This window comes from Mauremys mutica, chromosome 1, assembly GCF_020497125.1.
Source record: "Mauremys mutica isolate MM-2020 ecotype Southern chromosome 1, ASM2049712v1, whole genome shotgun sequence".
NCBI lineage: Eukaryota > Metazoa > Chordata > Testudines > Geoemydidae > Mauremys > Mauremys mutica.
The window spans coordinates 122,320,820-122,331,606 of NC_059072.1; the positions used below are offsets into that span (position 1 = coordinate 122,320,820).

General features: G+C 49.6%; 1 protein-coding gene across 4 annotated transcripts in view; it reads right to left on the minus strand.

Moving 5' to 3' along the window:
* KRAS (KRAS proto-oncogene, GTPase) overlaps positions 1-10,226 on the minus strand; it is a 42,464-nt gene extending 32,238 nt beyond the window's left edge. For all 4 annotated transcript variants that reach the window (XM_044993707.1, XM_044993716.1, XM_044993697.1 and 1 more), the window contains exons 1-2: positions 10,110-10,226; positions 4,879-5,000 (exon numbers count right to left, since the gene is read on the minus strand). In XM_044993707.1, the coding sequence (XP_044849642.1) occupies positions 4,879-4,989 (111 nt within the window). In that variant the 5' untranslated portion in view covers positions 4,990-5,000; positions 10,110-10,226. The remainder of the gene's footprint in view (positions 1-4,878; positions 5,001-10,109) is intronic.
* Between the last annotated feature and the right edge of the window lie 561 nt (positions 10,227-10,787).

Sequence of the window (10,787 nt, forward strand, 5' to 3'; positions counted from 1 at the left end):
CTCATCCGCAGCCCGTTAAAGTCAATGGGAGTTCCCTCCCCCACCAATCAACTTCAATAGGCTTAGGATCAAACACTTCTCCTCCTCCAAAACAGAAGACACACATGTAGGGCCAAACGACTATTTCACTCGGCGCCCAAAGGGAACTTTTAGCTTTTCAGTCCATGTCTAGCCCCTTGGAGATCTGTGGCAAATGAGCAGCATAAGACTGCCTTCTCTCCCCAACATACAGCACACCTACGTATGTACTCCATGTGAAGGAGGCACGGGGAAAGGAGTCCAGTCTGGTGAATGGGTACCCTAAGCTCCTGGCCTGATCAACTCTTCAGGGAAAACTCTGAAGACCACTCTTGCATCTAAAAGGCACACTCTCCACTCTCCCATTGATCAGCCTACTATAGACTTGGGCCTTATGGGAAATTAACTCTCTCCCTCCCCAGTGGGATACTACACTATAGTGTAGCACAGCATCTTGTTTACCATAGAAACAAGAAGTGCTTGAAGGAGCTAAGCCCTATAGCAACAGACAAGAAAACCAAATGCAAGAGTCCTCGCTCCCCAAGTCCCAAAAATGACATCGTGTGGACTAGCAGTCTATATGTACCCAGCATAGATAAGTATTGTATTGTAAGTATTACCATTTCTGAAAAAATTACAAAGTTCTTAAAAGAGAATTTAAAATGCATCATAGAAAAGGCACAACACATTCATATGCAAGTTAAGATATTCTCTTGTATGCAGCACTTCAAATGACTGCGTCTATGTGTTCTAAAAGAAAATTCCACACCTAGTCTGTTGGACTAGTACCATTGCCCCAAAACACCATAGCAAAACCAGAAAGTACCCTTCTACTGTGCACACTCCAATCTGCAATGAAAGCTGAGTTACGTGCTCACTCTCTCAGGGAGAGACAGATTGGAATTTATGCCTGGTCTACACTATGAGTTTATGTCGAATTTAGCAGCGTTAAATCAAATTAACCCTGCACCCGTCCACACAAAGAAGCCATTTTTGTCAACATAAAGTGCTCTTAATATCGATTTCTGTACTCCTCCCCGACAAGGAAAAGCCATTGCTTTCACGGAGGGAGGATTGATTGACGACATTTACCCATAACCATCTGCGATACATTTTTGGCCCCATCAGGCATTGGTATCTCAACCCAGAATTCCAATGGGCAGGGGAGACTGCGGGAACTATGAGATAGCTACCCATAGTGCAATGTTCCGGAAGTCGACGCTAGCCTCGGTACATGGACGCACACCGCCGAATTAATATGCTTAGTGTGGCCGCGAGCACTCGACTTTATACAATCTGTTTCCAAAAATCAATTTCTGTAAAATCAGAATAATCCCATAGTGTAGACATACCCTTAGAAAAGGTCAAATAGTGCTACTGTGGATTAGAGAAAACACACAAATGAAGGGGAAATAGACAACAGTGATACCCCAGGACCCAGCAGAAAAATACATCATTCAAGTAAGAAAGGGAAACCCAGAGTAGCAGTCATAAACAAAAAACAAAAAACGCTGGTTACTGCTATGCTAGGAACCATGCCAGAAGTCAGTTTGTAATTTTTTCCTGAAAACTAGATTCTGTAATTTACATCAAAAAGCTTTATTTCCATTACACTAAATTACTTGATTTGTTATCACTGGTCTTTTACAAGCCCTAAAGTCAATCTGAATTGTGCTAATGGCAAACATCTCCACTGTTCTCAGCGATAATGCTGAGATTTTCCACATTTGTGTACTGTATGTAATTTAAGGGGGGGGAAGAATCACTTAACTCAGTGGTCCCCAATGTGGTGCCCGCCGGGGCATTTATCTGCGCCCGCCTAGTGCCCAGCAGGGGAGAGAAGCCGTGGCCCTGCACCTGACGGGGACATAGAACTCAGGCTGTGAGCATGATGTTCTCTGTTCCCAGCAGGCGCGGGGCCCGCTTAGTGCCCAGCAGGGGAGACAAGCCGCTGCCCCGTGCCTGACGGGGACAGAGAACTCCGGGGCTCCAGGCTTTGGGCGCCGGTGTTCTCTGTCCTCGCAGCTTCTCTCTGGATTCATATATTATGTGTTATTAAATATGATGTTTTTTGTATTATTTAATGTACAAATACAAAATAAGCCTTGAAAAATTGTTGGTGTCCGCCACACTCTTCTGAAAACATGAATGTGCTACTGGCCACGAAAAGGTTGGGGACCACCGACTTAACTGATCATTGTCTATGTTAGACACTTGCTAAAAAATTCTCTGTTTATACCTTTATGAAAGGACCCTCTACACAAGCTAATATGAGCCATTCTAAAATGTTATTTAATTAGGGTGGAATTTTCCAGAATGCCTAAGTGATTTAGAAACACAGGGTAAAATTTTTGAAAGCAGTTCAGACTTCTTGAGTTTCTAAGTCACAAAGGAGATTTTGGAAATCCCACCCTGAACAACTTTCAAGCTTTAGTTGGGTATTTCAGGGATAGCCTACTTGGAGTGCTGGTCTTTTTCTAAAGAACATTTGAAAAATACATAAACATTTTAATAAAATGTCAGACAATGAATGAGCCACAATACATTCTGGATACAAGAGAAAATATTTGACCAGTAGAGGGCACTAATCAAACTGCTTCAATATATTAGCCCATATTTATAAGTGTTGGTCTACATACATACTTACACTGATTTAACTAAATCTGTTCTCTAAAACAATTTGAGTTGTTTAGGTACAAGTGTGAACGTAGAGCAGCCTGAAGTGGATTTTATGTGGGCCTGAGGACTTCCACATAGATCTTACATTCTTACAAAAATACTTACATATGCTATTGAAAAGTAATTTTACAGAGAAATACTTATTTATAATGTTGCTGCTGACAGGCAATAAGTATCTTCCCCTTCCCCCCACCCCCCTCATCATCTTTCATAATACAGAAACATTACAGGGGTAGCGGATACCTCCTTTAGCCACACTAATAATTTCAAATGTCTGAGTAATTATGGAAACAAACATTTAACTTTTTTACAAATGTAATATTTATTTGTCCAAGGAGAAGCAATCAATGAATGTTACAGCAACAACAACATTAATACAAAGTGGCAATGAGACAACGATGATAGCATTATTTTCACTGTTATGGTACTGTCACTGTGCAAGTATCATCTCCTAAAGCAGGTGTGGGCAAACTACAGCCTGGGGGCCACATCCAGCCCTCCAGATGTTTTAATCTGACCCTCGAGCTCCAGCCGGTAAGTGGGGTCGGGGGCTTGCCCCATTCTGTGCGGCTCCTGGAAGCAGCGGCATGTCCCCTCTTTGGCTCCTACATGTAGGGGCAGCCAGGGGGCTCTGCACACTGTCCCCGCCCAAGCGCTATCCCTGCAGCTCCCATTGGCCCAGCGTCCCCTCCCACACCCTGAAATCCTCATTTCTGGCCCCACCCCAGAGCCCGCACCCCCAGCCAGAGCCCTCATCCCCTCCCACACTTCAACCTCCAATTTCGTGAGCTTTCATGGCCCACCATACAATTTCCATACCCAGATGTGGCCCTCGGTCCAAAAAGTTTGCCCTCCCCTGTACTAAAGCAAGGCAAATTTATAACCTATGCTCTCTCTCACTGTGTATTTACAAACACCGAATATCTTTATGGCTATAGCTCTTGACTTAAGTCCTGAACCCACAAATGGATCTGTGCAAACAGCACATTTAAGCAGCCCTATTCATTAAAATGGGGCTCTGCCCTTGCAGATCCAGTTGCAGGAAAGTAGAAGTGTAACATCCAATTGTAAGAACTTTCCTTGGGGTGCCACTTGCCATTCTAAATGATTCCTTGCCTACAACCTCAGCTATATGGTTTTTATTTTATGGTGTTGTGACCATGTAATCTGTTTGTCAGGTCCCTGTCCTAAAGGTCTTACAAACTAACAGACAAAAACAGTACCTAGGACATCCATTCAAACAAGTATTTATCAAAGTAATCTTTAGAGGAATGCTATTGTGATAAGTGAAAAGATGTTTATGTAGGTAAAAACTGCAGTTGTTTTCTTCAAAACATTACACCAATGATTTCCACAACTATGGACTACAACATAATGTTGAGGTAATCCTGTGCAACTAGTTTGCAAGCTCCCTATAATACAAAGAAATTCCATTAGTCAAATCTTCTAGGAAGTTTACATCTTTTCTGGGGAACGTTACATGTTAACAGTCTGAACAAATTTGGTGTTCCTAGAAGTACTAACACTATTATTGATGGATAATAGTAGCAGGCACCGTAAACTTCCCCATGCAGTTCTGTCCACACACCACAGCTTTTAATGTAGAACTTCCCTGTTATTTTAAGTCCTGGGCATCTAAACAATCCTCTGATTTTGTAGAAGCATGTGACGGTTTAATTATCAATTCAAGTAATGACACTTGCAACTTCAGAGGTAAGTTTCTTTTATAAGAATTATGAGAAAAGTCTCAAATGCTATGCTAATTTTGTGCACTTCTCTCACTCTCAATTTCACACACATAAACCCACACACACCCCTAGTTTACTGGTCTCTCCTAAATGAGATCTAGTACCCAGAACCAAATCTTCAGGTGATCAAAGTATATTTTCAGGATATTACCTTTTGATTTTGTAACACCGCTGTGGAAAGAGAGTCCATTGAGCTTAGGAATAGAACTTTGAATATCTGCTGGATATCTAAAATTTCTTTAAAACAAGCTGTAAATATTGGTCACTATTATAGCATCATTTAAACAAAATACAAATCAAAAGGTTATAGAAAAGACATTAAAAAATATTATATATAGCAATATAAGCCATAGAATCAACATCAGCATTTGAGAGAAAGTAATCTGCCTCTCATGTCAAAAAAACTTGTACACATTCTTAAAATTAAATTTACCTCTATTGTAGGATCATATTCATCCACAAAATGATTCTGAATTAGCTGTATCGTCAAGGCACTCTTGCCTACACCTCCAGCTCCAACAACTACAAGTTTGTATTCCGTCATTTTCAGCAGACCTGGTAACAAAGAAGTCAAGATTAAGCATGAGAGAGTCAGGTTTCAATTACATGCTAAGTCATCCCCCAGTTCCTTTACTGAGGTGTTTAAAGAAAGGGAAAACCACTCTCTTGCTAGTGTGCACACACAAAAAAGCTTTTGAAAAGGTGATGCCATTTCTGTGTGTCAAAAACTGTAAAAGATTTGGTGCAGGTATTGTGCCACAAGTTACTGAACACAAACTGAAACTAACAGCTTTAATTGTGAAAACCATTACTCGGGAAAGTTGGAAAAAATCGTTTTTATAGGTTATAATATGCAATATTTTATTTAATATTCAGATCAGTTCTTGTCAGAAAATTAAAGAGATTTAGGATACTGTTCCCTCAAATCTTAAAGACCAAATTGGTGTAAACATTGTTAGATCAGAAACATGCATTAAAAAAACCAAATGCTGCTACCATCAAGACCTCTCCATTCTGAGCAGTGACATAGAAAGTTGTTGGATATCAGGAGTTATGACTATAATAATATAAAATAACCCATGAAGCATTCAAAAGGGCAAAGCCTCAGAATGAAATTGATTATTAAAAATGGAGGGTCAGAACTGATTCACTGGAAAGTTACAAAAGTGGCTAAATACTACCAAGAGAGCAGCAAACTATATAAAGTTTTAATATTCAAATATGAACACAACCCTTTAAAACATTTTACTATTATAAAAAACTGAACACCAGGGCTCACCTGTCAGATTCACCTTCACAGATTTTTTTTTCCGGGCAAGAGTAGTATACTATTATTATATATGAGAGCTCCAATAATATACCATGGTATGGTTGTCATAAATTACCAGAATACAGTCTTTTCCCATTATAGCCAATTCTGTTATATAAATAATGATATAGTAGCAAGTAAATTCTTGAATGAGATGCAAAGCCTGTCACAAGGAAAGTGACAGAATAGGACAGAAAAGCATGACAGCCAAAACTTTCTGTAAAGAGCCATAGGAGCAAAGATGTTACATTCCTTACACTCAGAGCTGAGAATCCCACTATGTGTGTGCATATGGTGATTATTTTGTGGGGGAGGGGTGGAATTTGACAGGATAATATTGTTAGGATCCAGTCATGTGGGCTGGTGTCAGGCTCACACTCAAGAGTTGGAGGGCGTTGGCCACCTGTCCTTCCAGCAGCACCTCCTCCTCCTCTCAGTGGCAGCAAAATCATTATCTCCCTCAAGGGGGAGGGAGGGGCCCAGAGAGCAGAGTCAGGAGACACAACCATGGGGCAGAGAGAGACAGGGAGGAGGCAGAGAAAGGAGGGGGACAAAGAGGAGGGTGTTTTGGGGAAGGCAATAAAAGCACAGAGGAGGCTATAGAGAGAAGCTGGGAAGATTGGGGGAGGCAAGGAGGTTCAGGGTAAAGAGGTGTTGGAAGCTGGGGAGGGAGCAGGGCTGATATACCACTAGGTGACCGCCTAGGGCGCCAAGATTTGGGGGTGCCAAAAAGCAGTGCCCAAATTTTTTTTTTTTTTACACTACAGTGGAGTCACATCTTACACGGGGGTTAGGTTCTAAAGTCACCGCGTAAGAGGAAAATCGTGTGTAGTGAAAATTACCATAAAGTACAGCTGATTTTTTTTTTTTTAAATGTCAGGCTGCGGGTCCTGGCCGCCACTGAGCCTGCTGCCCACCTGGGGTTCTGTTCACTCAGCCGGCAGTGGGCTGAGCAAGGCCGGCAGTGGGCCGGCTCCTGCCAGCCGGGGTCCCAGCCACCAGCCCTGCTCAGGTCCCAGCCAGCTCTGCTGCCAGCCTGGGTGAACGGTCAGGGGTTCCATTCACCCAGGCCGGCAGGCGGCTGAGCGGAGCCGGCTGCTGGGACCCCGGCTGAGGTCCCAACCGCCGACCCCACTCAGCCTGCTGTTGGTCTGGGGTTCCATCTGCCAGCCCCTTGCCAGCCAGGGTCTCAGCCACCAGCCCCACTCAGCCTCCTGCCAGTCTGGGTGAACGGCAGGCGGCTGAGCGGAGTCACCAGCTGGGACCCCAGCTGGCAGCTGAGTGAATGGAACCCCAGGCCGGCAGCAGGCTCAGCAGTGGCGGGGACCCGCAGCCTGCCATTAATAAATAAATAATTTTTTTTTTTAAATCAGCTCACGTGCCATAGGTTGAGGACTGCTGTTCTAGTGTATACTGTGGTTTATGGTCATTTTCACTATACGCGATTTTCCTCTTACGCGCTGACCTTAGAACCTAACCCCGCGTAAGATGTGACTCCACTGTATTCATTTTTGAAAACTTATAATAAAACGATGCTCTCGGGGGTGGGGGGGGTGCAAGGTGGAAGTTTCGCCTAGGGTGCAAAATAGCCTTGCACCGGCCCTGGGAGGGAGGTATAAAGAGGTGCTGCGGTATAGGGGAAACTCAGTATGGTATAGAGTGGGGGGTCAGGAGTAGAGAAGGGACAGGGTGTAGTGGCTCTTGGGTGTGTAGAGGAGTGTGGATCAAGGGTCTAGAACAGAAGTGGGCAAACTACAGCCCTGGGGCTGCATTTGGCCCTTCAGACATTTTAATCCAGCCCCTGAGCTCCAGCCAGGGAGCAGGGTCAGGGGCTTGCCCTGCTCCACACATGCTGGGGCTCCGTGTGGCTCCCAGAAGCAGCAGCATGTCCCCCTTTAGCTCCTATGTGTAGGGGCAGCCAGAGAGCTCTGCATGCTACCCCTGCCCCAAGCACCACCCCCAAAGCTCCCATTGGCCGGGAACCGTGAGCATTCATGGCCCGCCATACAATTTCCATACCCAGATGTGGCCCTCGGGCCAAAAAGTTTGCCTACCCCTGGTCTAGAAGCCCTAGAGCAGAATAGAGGGCTGTAAGGGAGCAGGAAGCTAAAGATATGGATGGGTGTAGGAGTTCTCAGGAGATATAGAGGCTCTGGGGCCAGGGGCCGCAGGTTTGTATAATTTTTTGTGGTGCCCAGAACGGGTCCAACTCCCACCCCCACCCAGCTCTGGGAGGGAGTTTGGAGGAGGGAAGGGTGCGGGCTCTGGGCAGGGAGTTGGGGTGCGGGAGAAGGTTTGGGGTGTGGGCTCTAGGCTGGGGGTTAGGGTGCAGGAGGGGTGCAGGCTTGGAGGGCATTTGGGTGTAGGAGGGGGGTCGGGCTCTGGGAGGGAGTTTGGGTGTGGGCTCTGGGCTGGGGCAGGGGTGCAGGACAGGGTGAGGGGTGCGGTGCTTACCTCAGACGGCTCCCGAAAGAGACTTGCACACCCTCTGGCAGTGGCTCCTAGGTGGGGGGCGGGGAGGTCACGGGGTCTCCACACACCGCTGCCCACAGGGACCACCCCTGCAGCTCCCATTGGCCGCAGTTCCCGGCCAATGGGAGCTGCGGAGTCAGCACTCGGGGCGGGGGCAGCGCACGGAGACACCCCTGCACGGGGCCACAGGGACGTGCCAGCAGCTTCCAGGAGTGGCACGAACTGAGGGCAGGCAGGAAGCCGCCTTAGCCCTGCTGCAGGGGCAGCCAGGGGTCCCCGGGGCCTTTTAAATCGCCATGAGGTGGCAGGTGGGACCGGGTGATGCTCCGGGGGAGACACACGGGGCCAGGGGAAGAGATCCGGCCCCAAACATTGGTGAAGCCAGGCCCCCAGGCCCTGAATATTCCTGGAGCATGGGCATCAAAGTCCCATATAACTCGCCGCCCCTGGCTGGGGCTCTCAGGAGGGCATGGGGATGTAGAGTCAGAGGAGGATAAGGGTATAGATGGTATACCATGCTCTCAGAGGGTATCGGGTGTAGGCGTCAGGAGAAGTTGGGCTATATGGGGGGCACAGGTGTACATGAGGGCTGGAGATACACAGGGGTAGGGGCTGTCGAGGGCACAGGTATGCAGGCAGCTAGGGGCAACCAGGGGGAGGAGGCATAAGGGGGTACAGGGGGCTGGTGGAAGACAGGAGCAGGAGCTGTTTGGGGTTCACATGGGGCAGGAGGTACAAGTGTGCAGGAGGCTCATGGGGGCTGTCGGGAACAGGTAAGCTGGCAGCACATGCAGGGGAAGGGGACACAGGGAGCAGGGGCTGTCATTGGCATAGATAAGCAGGGTATTGGGAGGCCCAAGGGTGGGCAGTGAGCACATGGGGGCAGGAGCTGTCAGGGCACAGGAGGCACACAGGGGGCAGGGAGTACATGGGGGGCAGGTAAGCCAGGCGCTAGGGGCATACAGAGAGTAGGCACACAAGGGGGGGAAGGTGGGCAGGGGCTTTCAGGGGCACAGGTAAGGCCACTGGGAGAAGGTGAGAATACAGGTGGACAGGGACCACACAGGGGGCGGGTGGGAATACAGGGGGGCAGGGGGCTGTGAGGGGCACAGGTAAGCTGGCGGCACACAGGTGGGATACAGGTGGGCAGGGAGCACATGGGGGGGAAATACAGATGGGCAGGGGGCACACAGGGCTGTTGGGGCCACAGGTAAGCAGGGTGCTGGGGGGAGGTGGGGATACAGGTGGGCAGGGAGGACAAGGGCTGTCGGGGGCACAGGTAAGCAGGGCGCTGGAGGCACAGGTGGGGGAGCAGGTGGGGATACAGGCGGGCAAGGGACACATGGGGGACAGGGAGCACATGGGGGGAATACAAGAGGACAGGGGCTGTCGGGGGCACAGGTAAGCAGGGCGCTGGGGGCACACGGGGGCAGGTGGGGATACAGGTGGGCAGAGGGCACATGGGGGGCAGGGAGCACACGGGGGCAGGTGGGGATACAGGGGGCACACGGGGGGACGGGGCTGTCAGGGGCACAGGTAAGCAGGGCGCTGGGGGCACACGGGAGCAGGTGGGGATACAGGTGGGCAGGGGGCACATGGGGGGCAGGTGGGGATACGGGGGGACGGGGCTGCCGGGGGCACAGGTAAGCAGCAGGGCGCTGGGGGCACACGGGGGGGGGGGTAGAGGGAGCAGGCGGCTGCGGCGTCTCGATGCGGGCGGAGGCTCCGGCCGGGCCCCCCCCCCGGTCTGGGCGCCCCGCTTCCCCCCAGGCGGCGGCGGGGGCGCTGGCCGGGCAGGGCGGCGGCGCTGGCGGGTCTCTCCGCCCCGGCTCCGGGGCCCCGGCTCCACACGGCCCCCGCCCGCCCCGGGGCCCCGCACTTGCCTGGCGCTGTCCGGGCTGCGGGGCGGCTGCTCGTCCCCGCGGCGGCCGCTCGCGTCCCTCTGCCTCTCCGCGCCGGGCTGAAATGGCGGGGGACGGGGCTGGGGCTGCTGGGGCTGCCGAGCCGAGCGCCGAGCGAATGGATGCGCTCGACGCGCTCCGCGCTCCGCCGCCGGGAGGGGGAGGAGGGAGCGCCCCACCCGCGGATTGACTGACAGACAGACAGACCGACCGACCCGCAGCGTCCCACAAAACTGCCACCAGCCTGAGGCAGAAGGACCCACGGACAGAGCTACAGCCCCAGCCCTACAGGTCCACAGCAGCCCCACCCCACTGCGGGGCTGGCTTGCTACGAACACTTTCTGTCAATATTTAAAATTTTCAAAAGTTTTGGCTGCTCCCCTCCAGCTTGGCCAGCCAAAACCCAAACCAGAACAGAAAGAACGAAAAGCAACCAAAAAAAAATGCATCGAAATTTCCAAACCCCTCTATCAAAGACACTTGAAGTAGAAAACCACACAGAGCCAGACACCTATACACAGAGCCCAAGACACTCAGACCTACAGAATTACAGATCCACACTGAGTCTTTCGCACATATACATATCGCGCCCACAAAGAATTACTGTAAAACTTTAAATAATTGATGCCACTTAACGTTTGTTGGTTTCATTCATTTAAA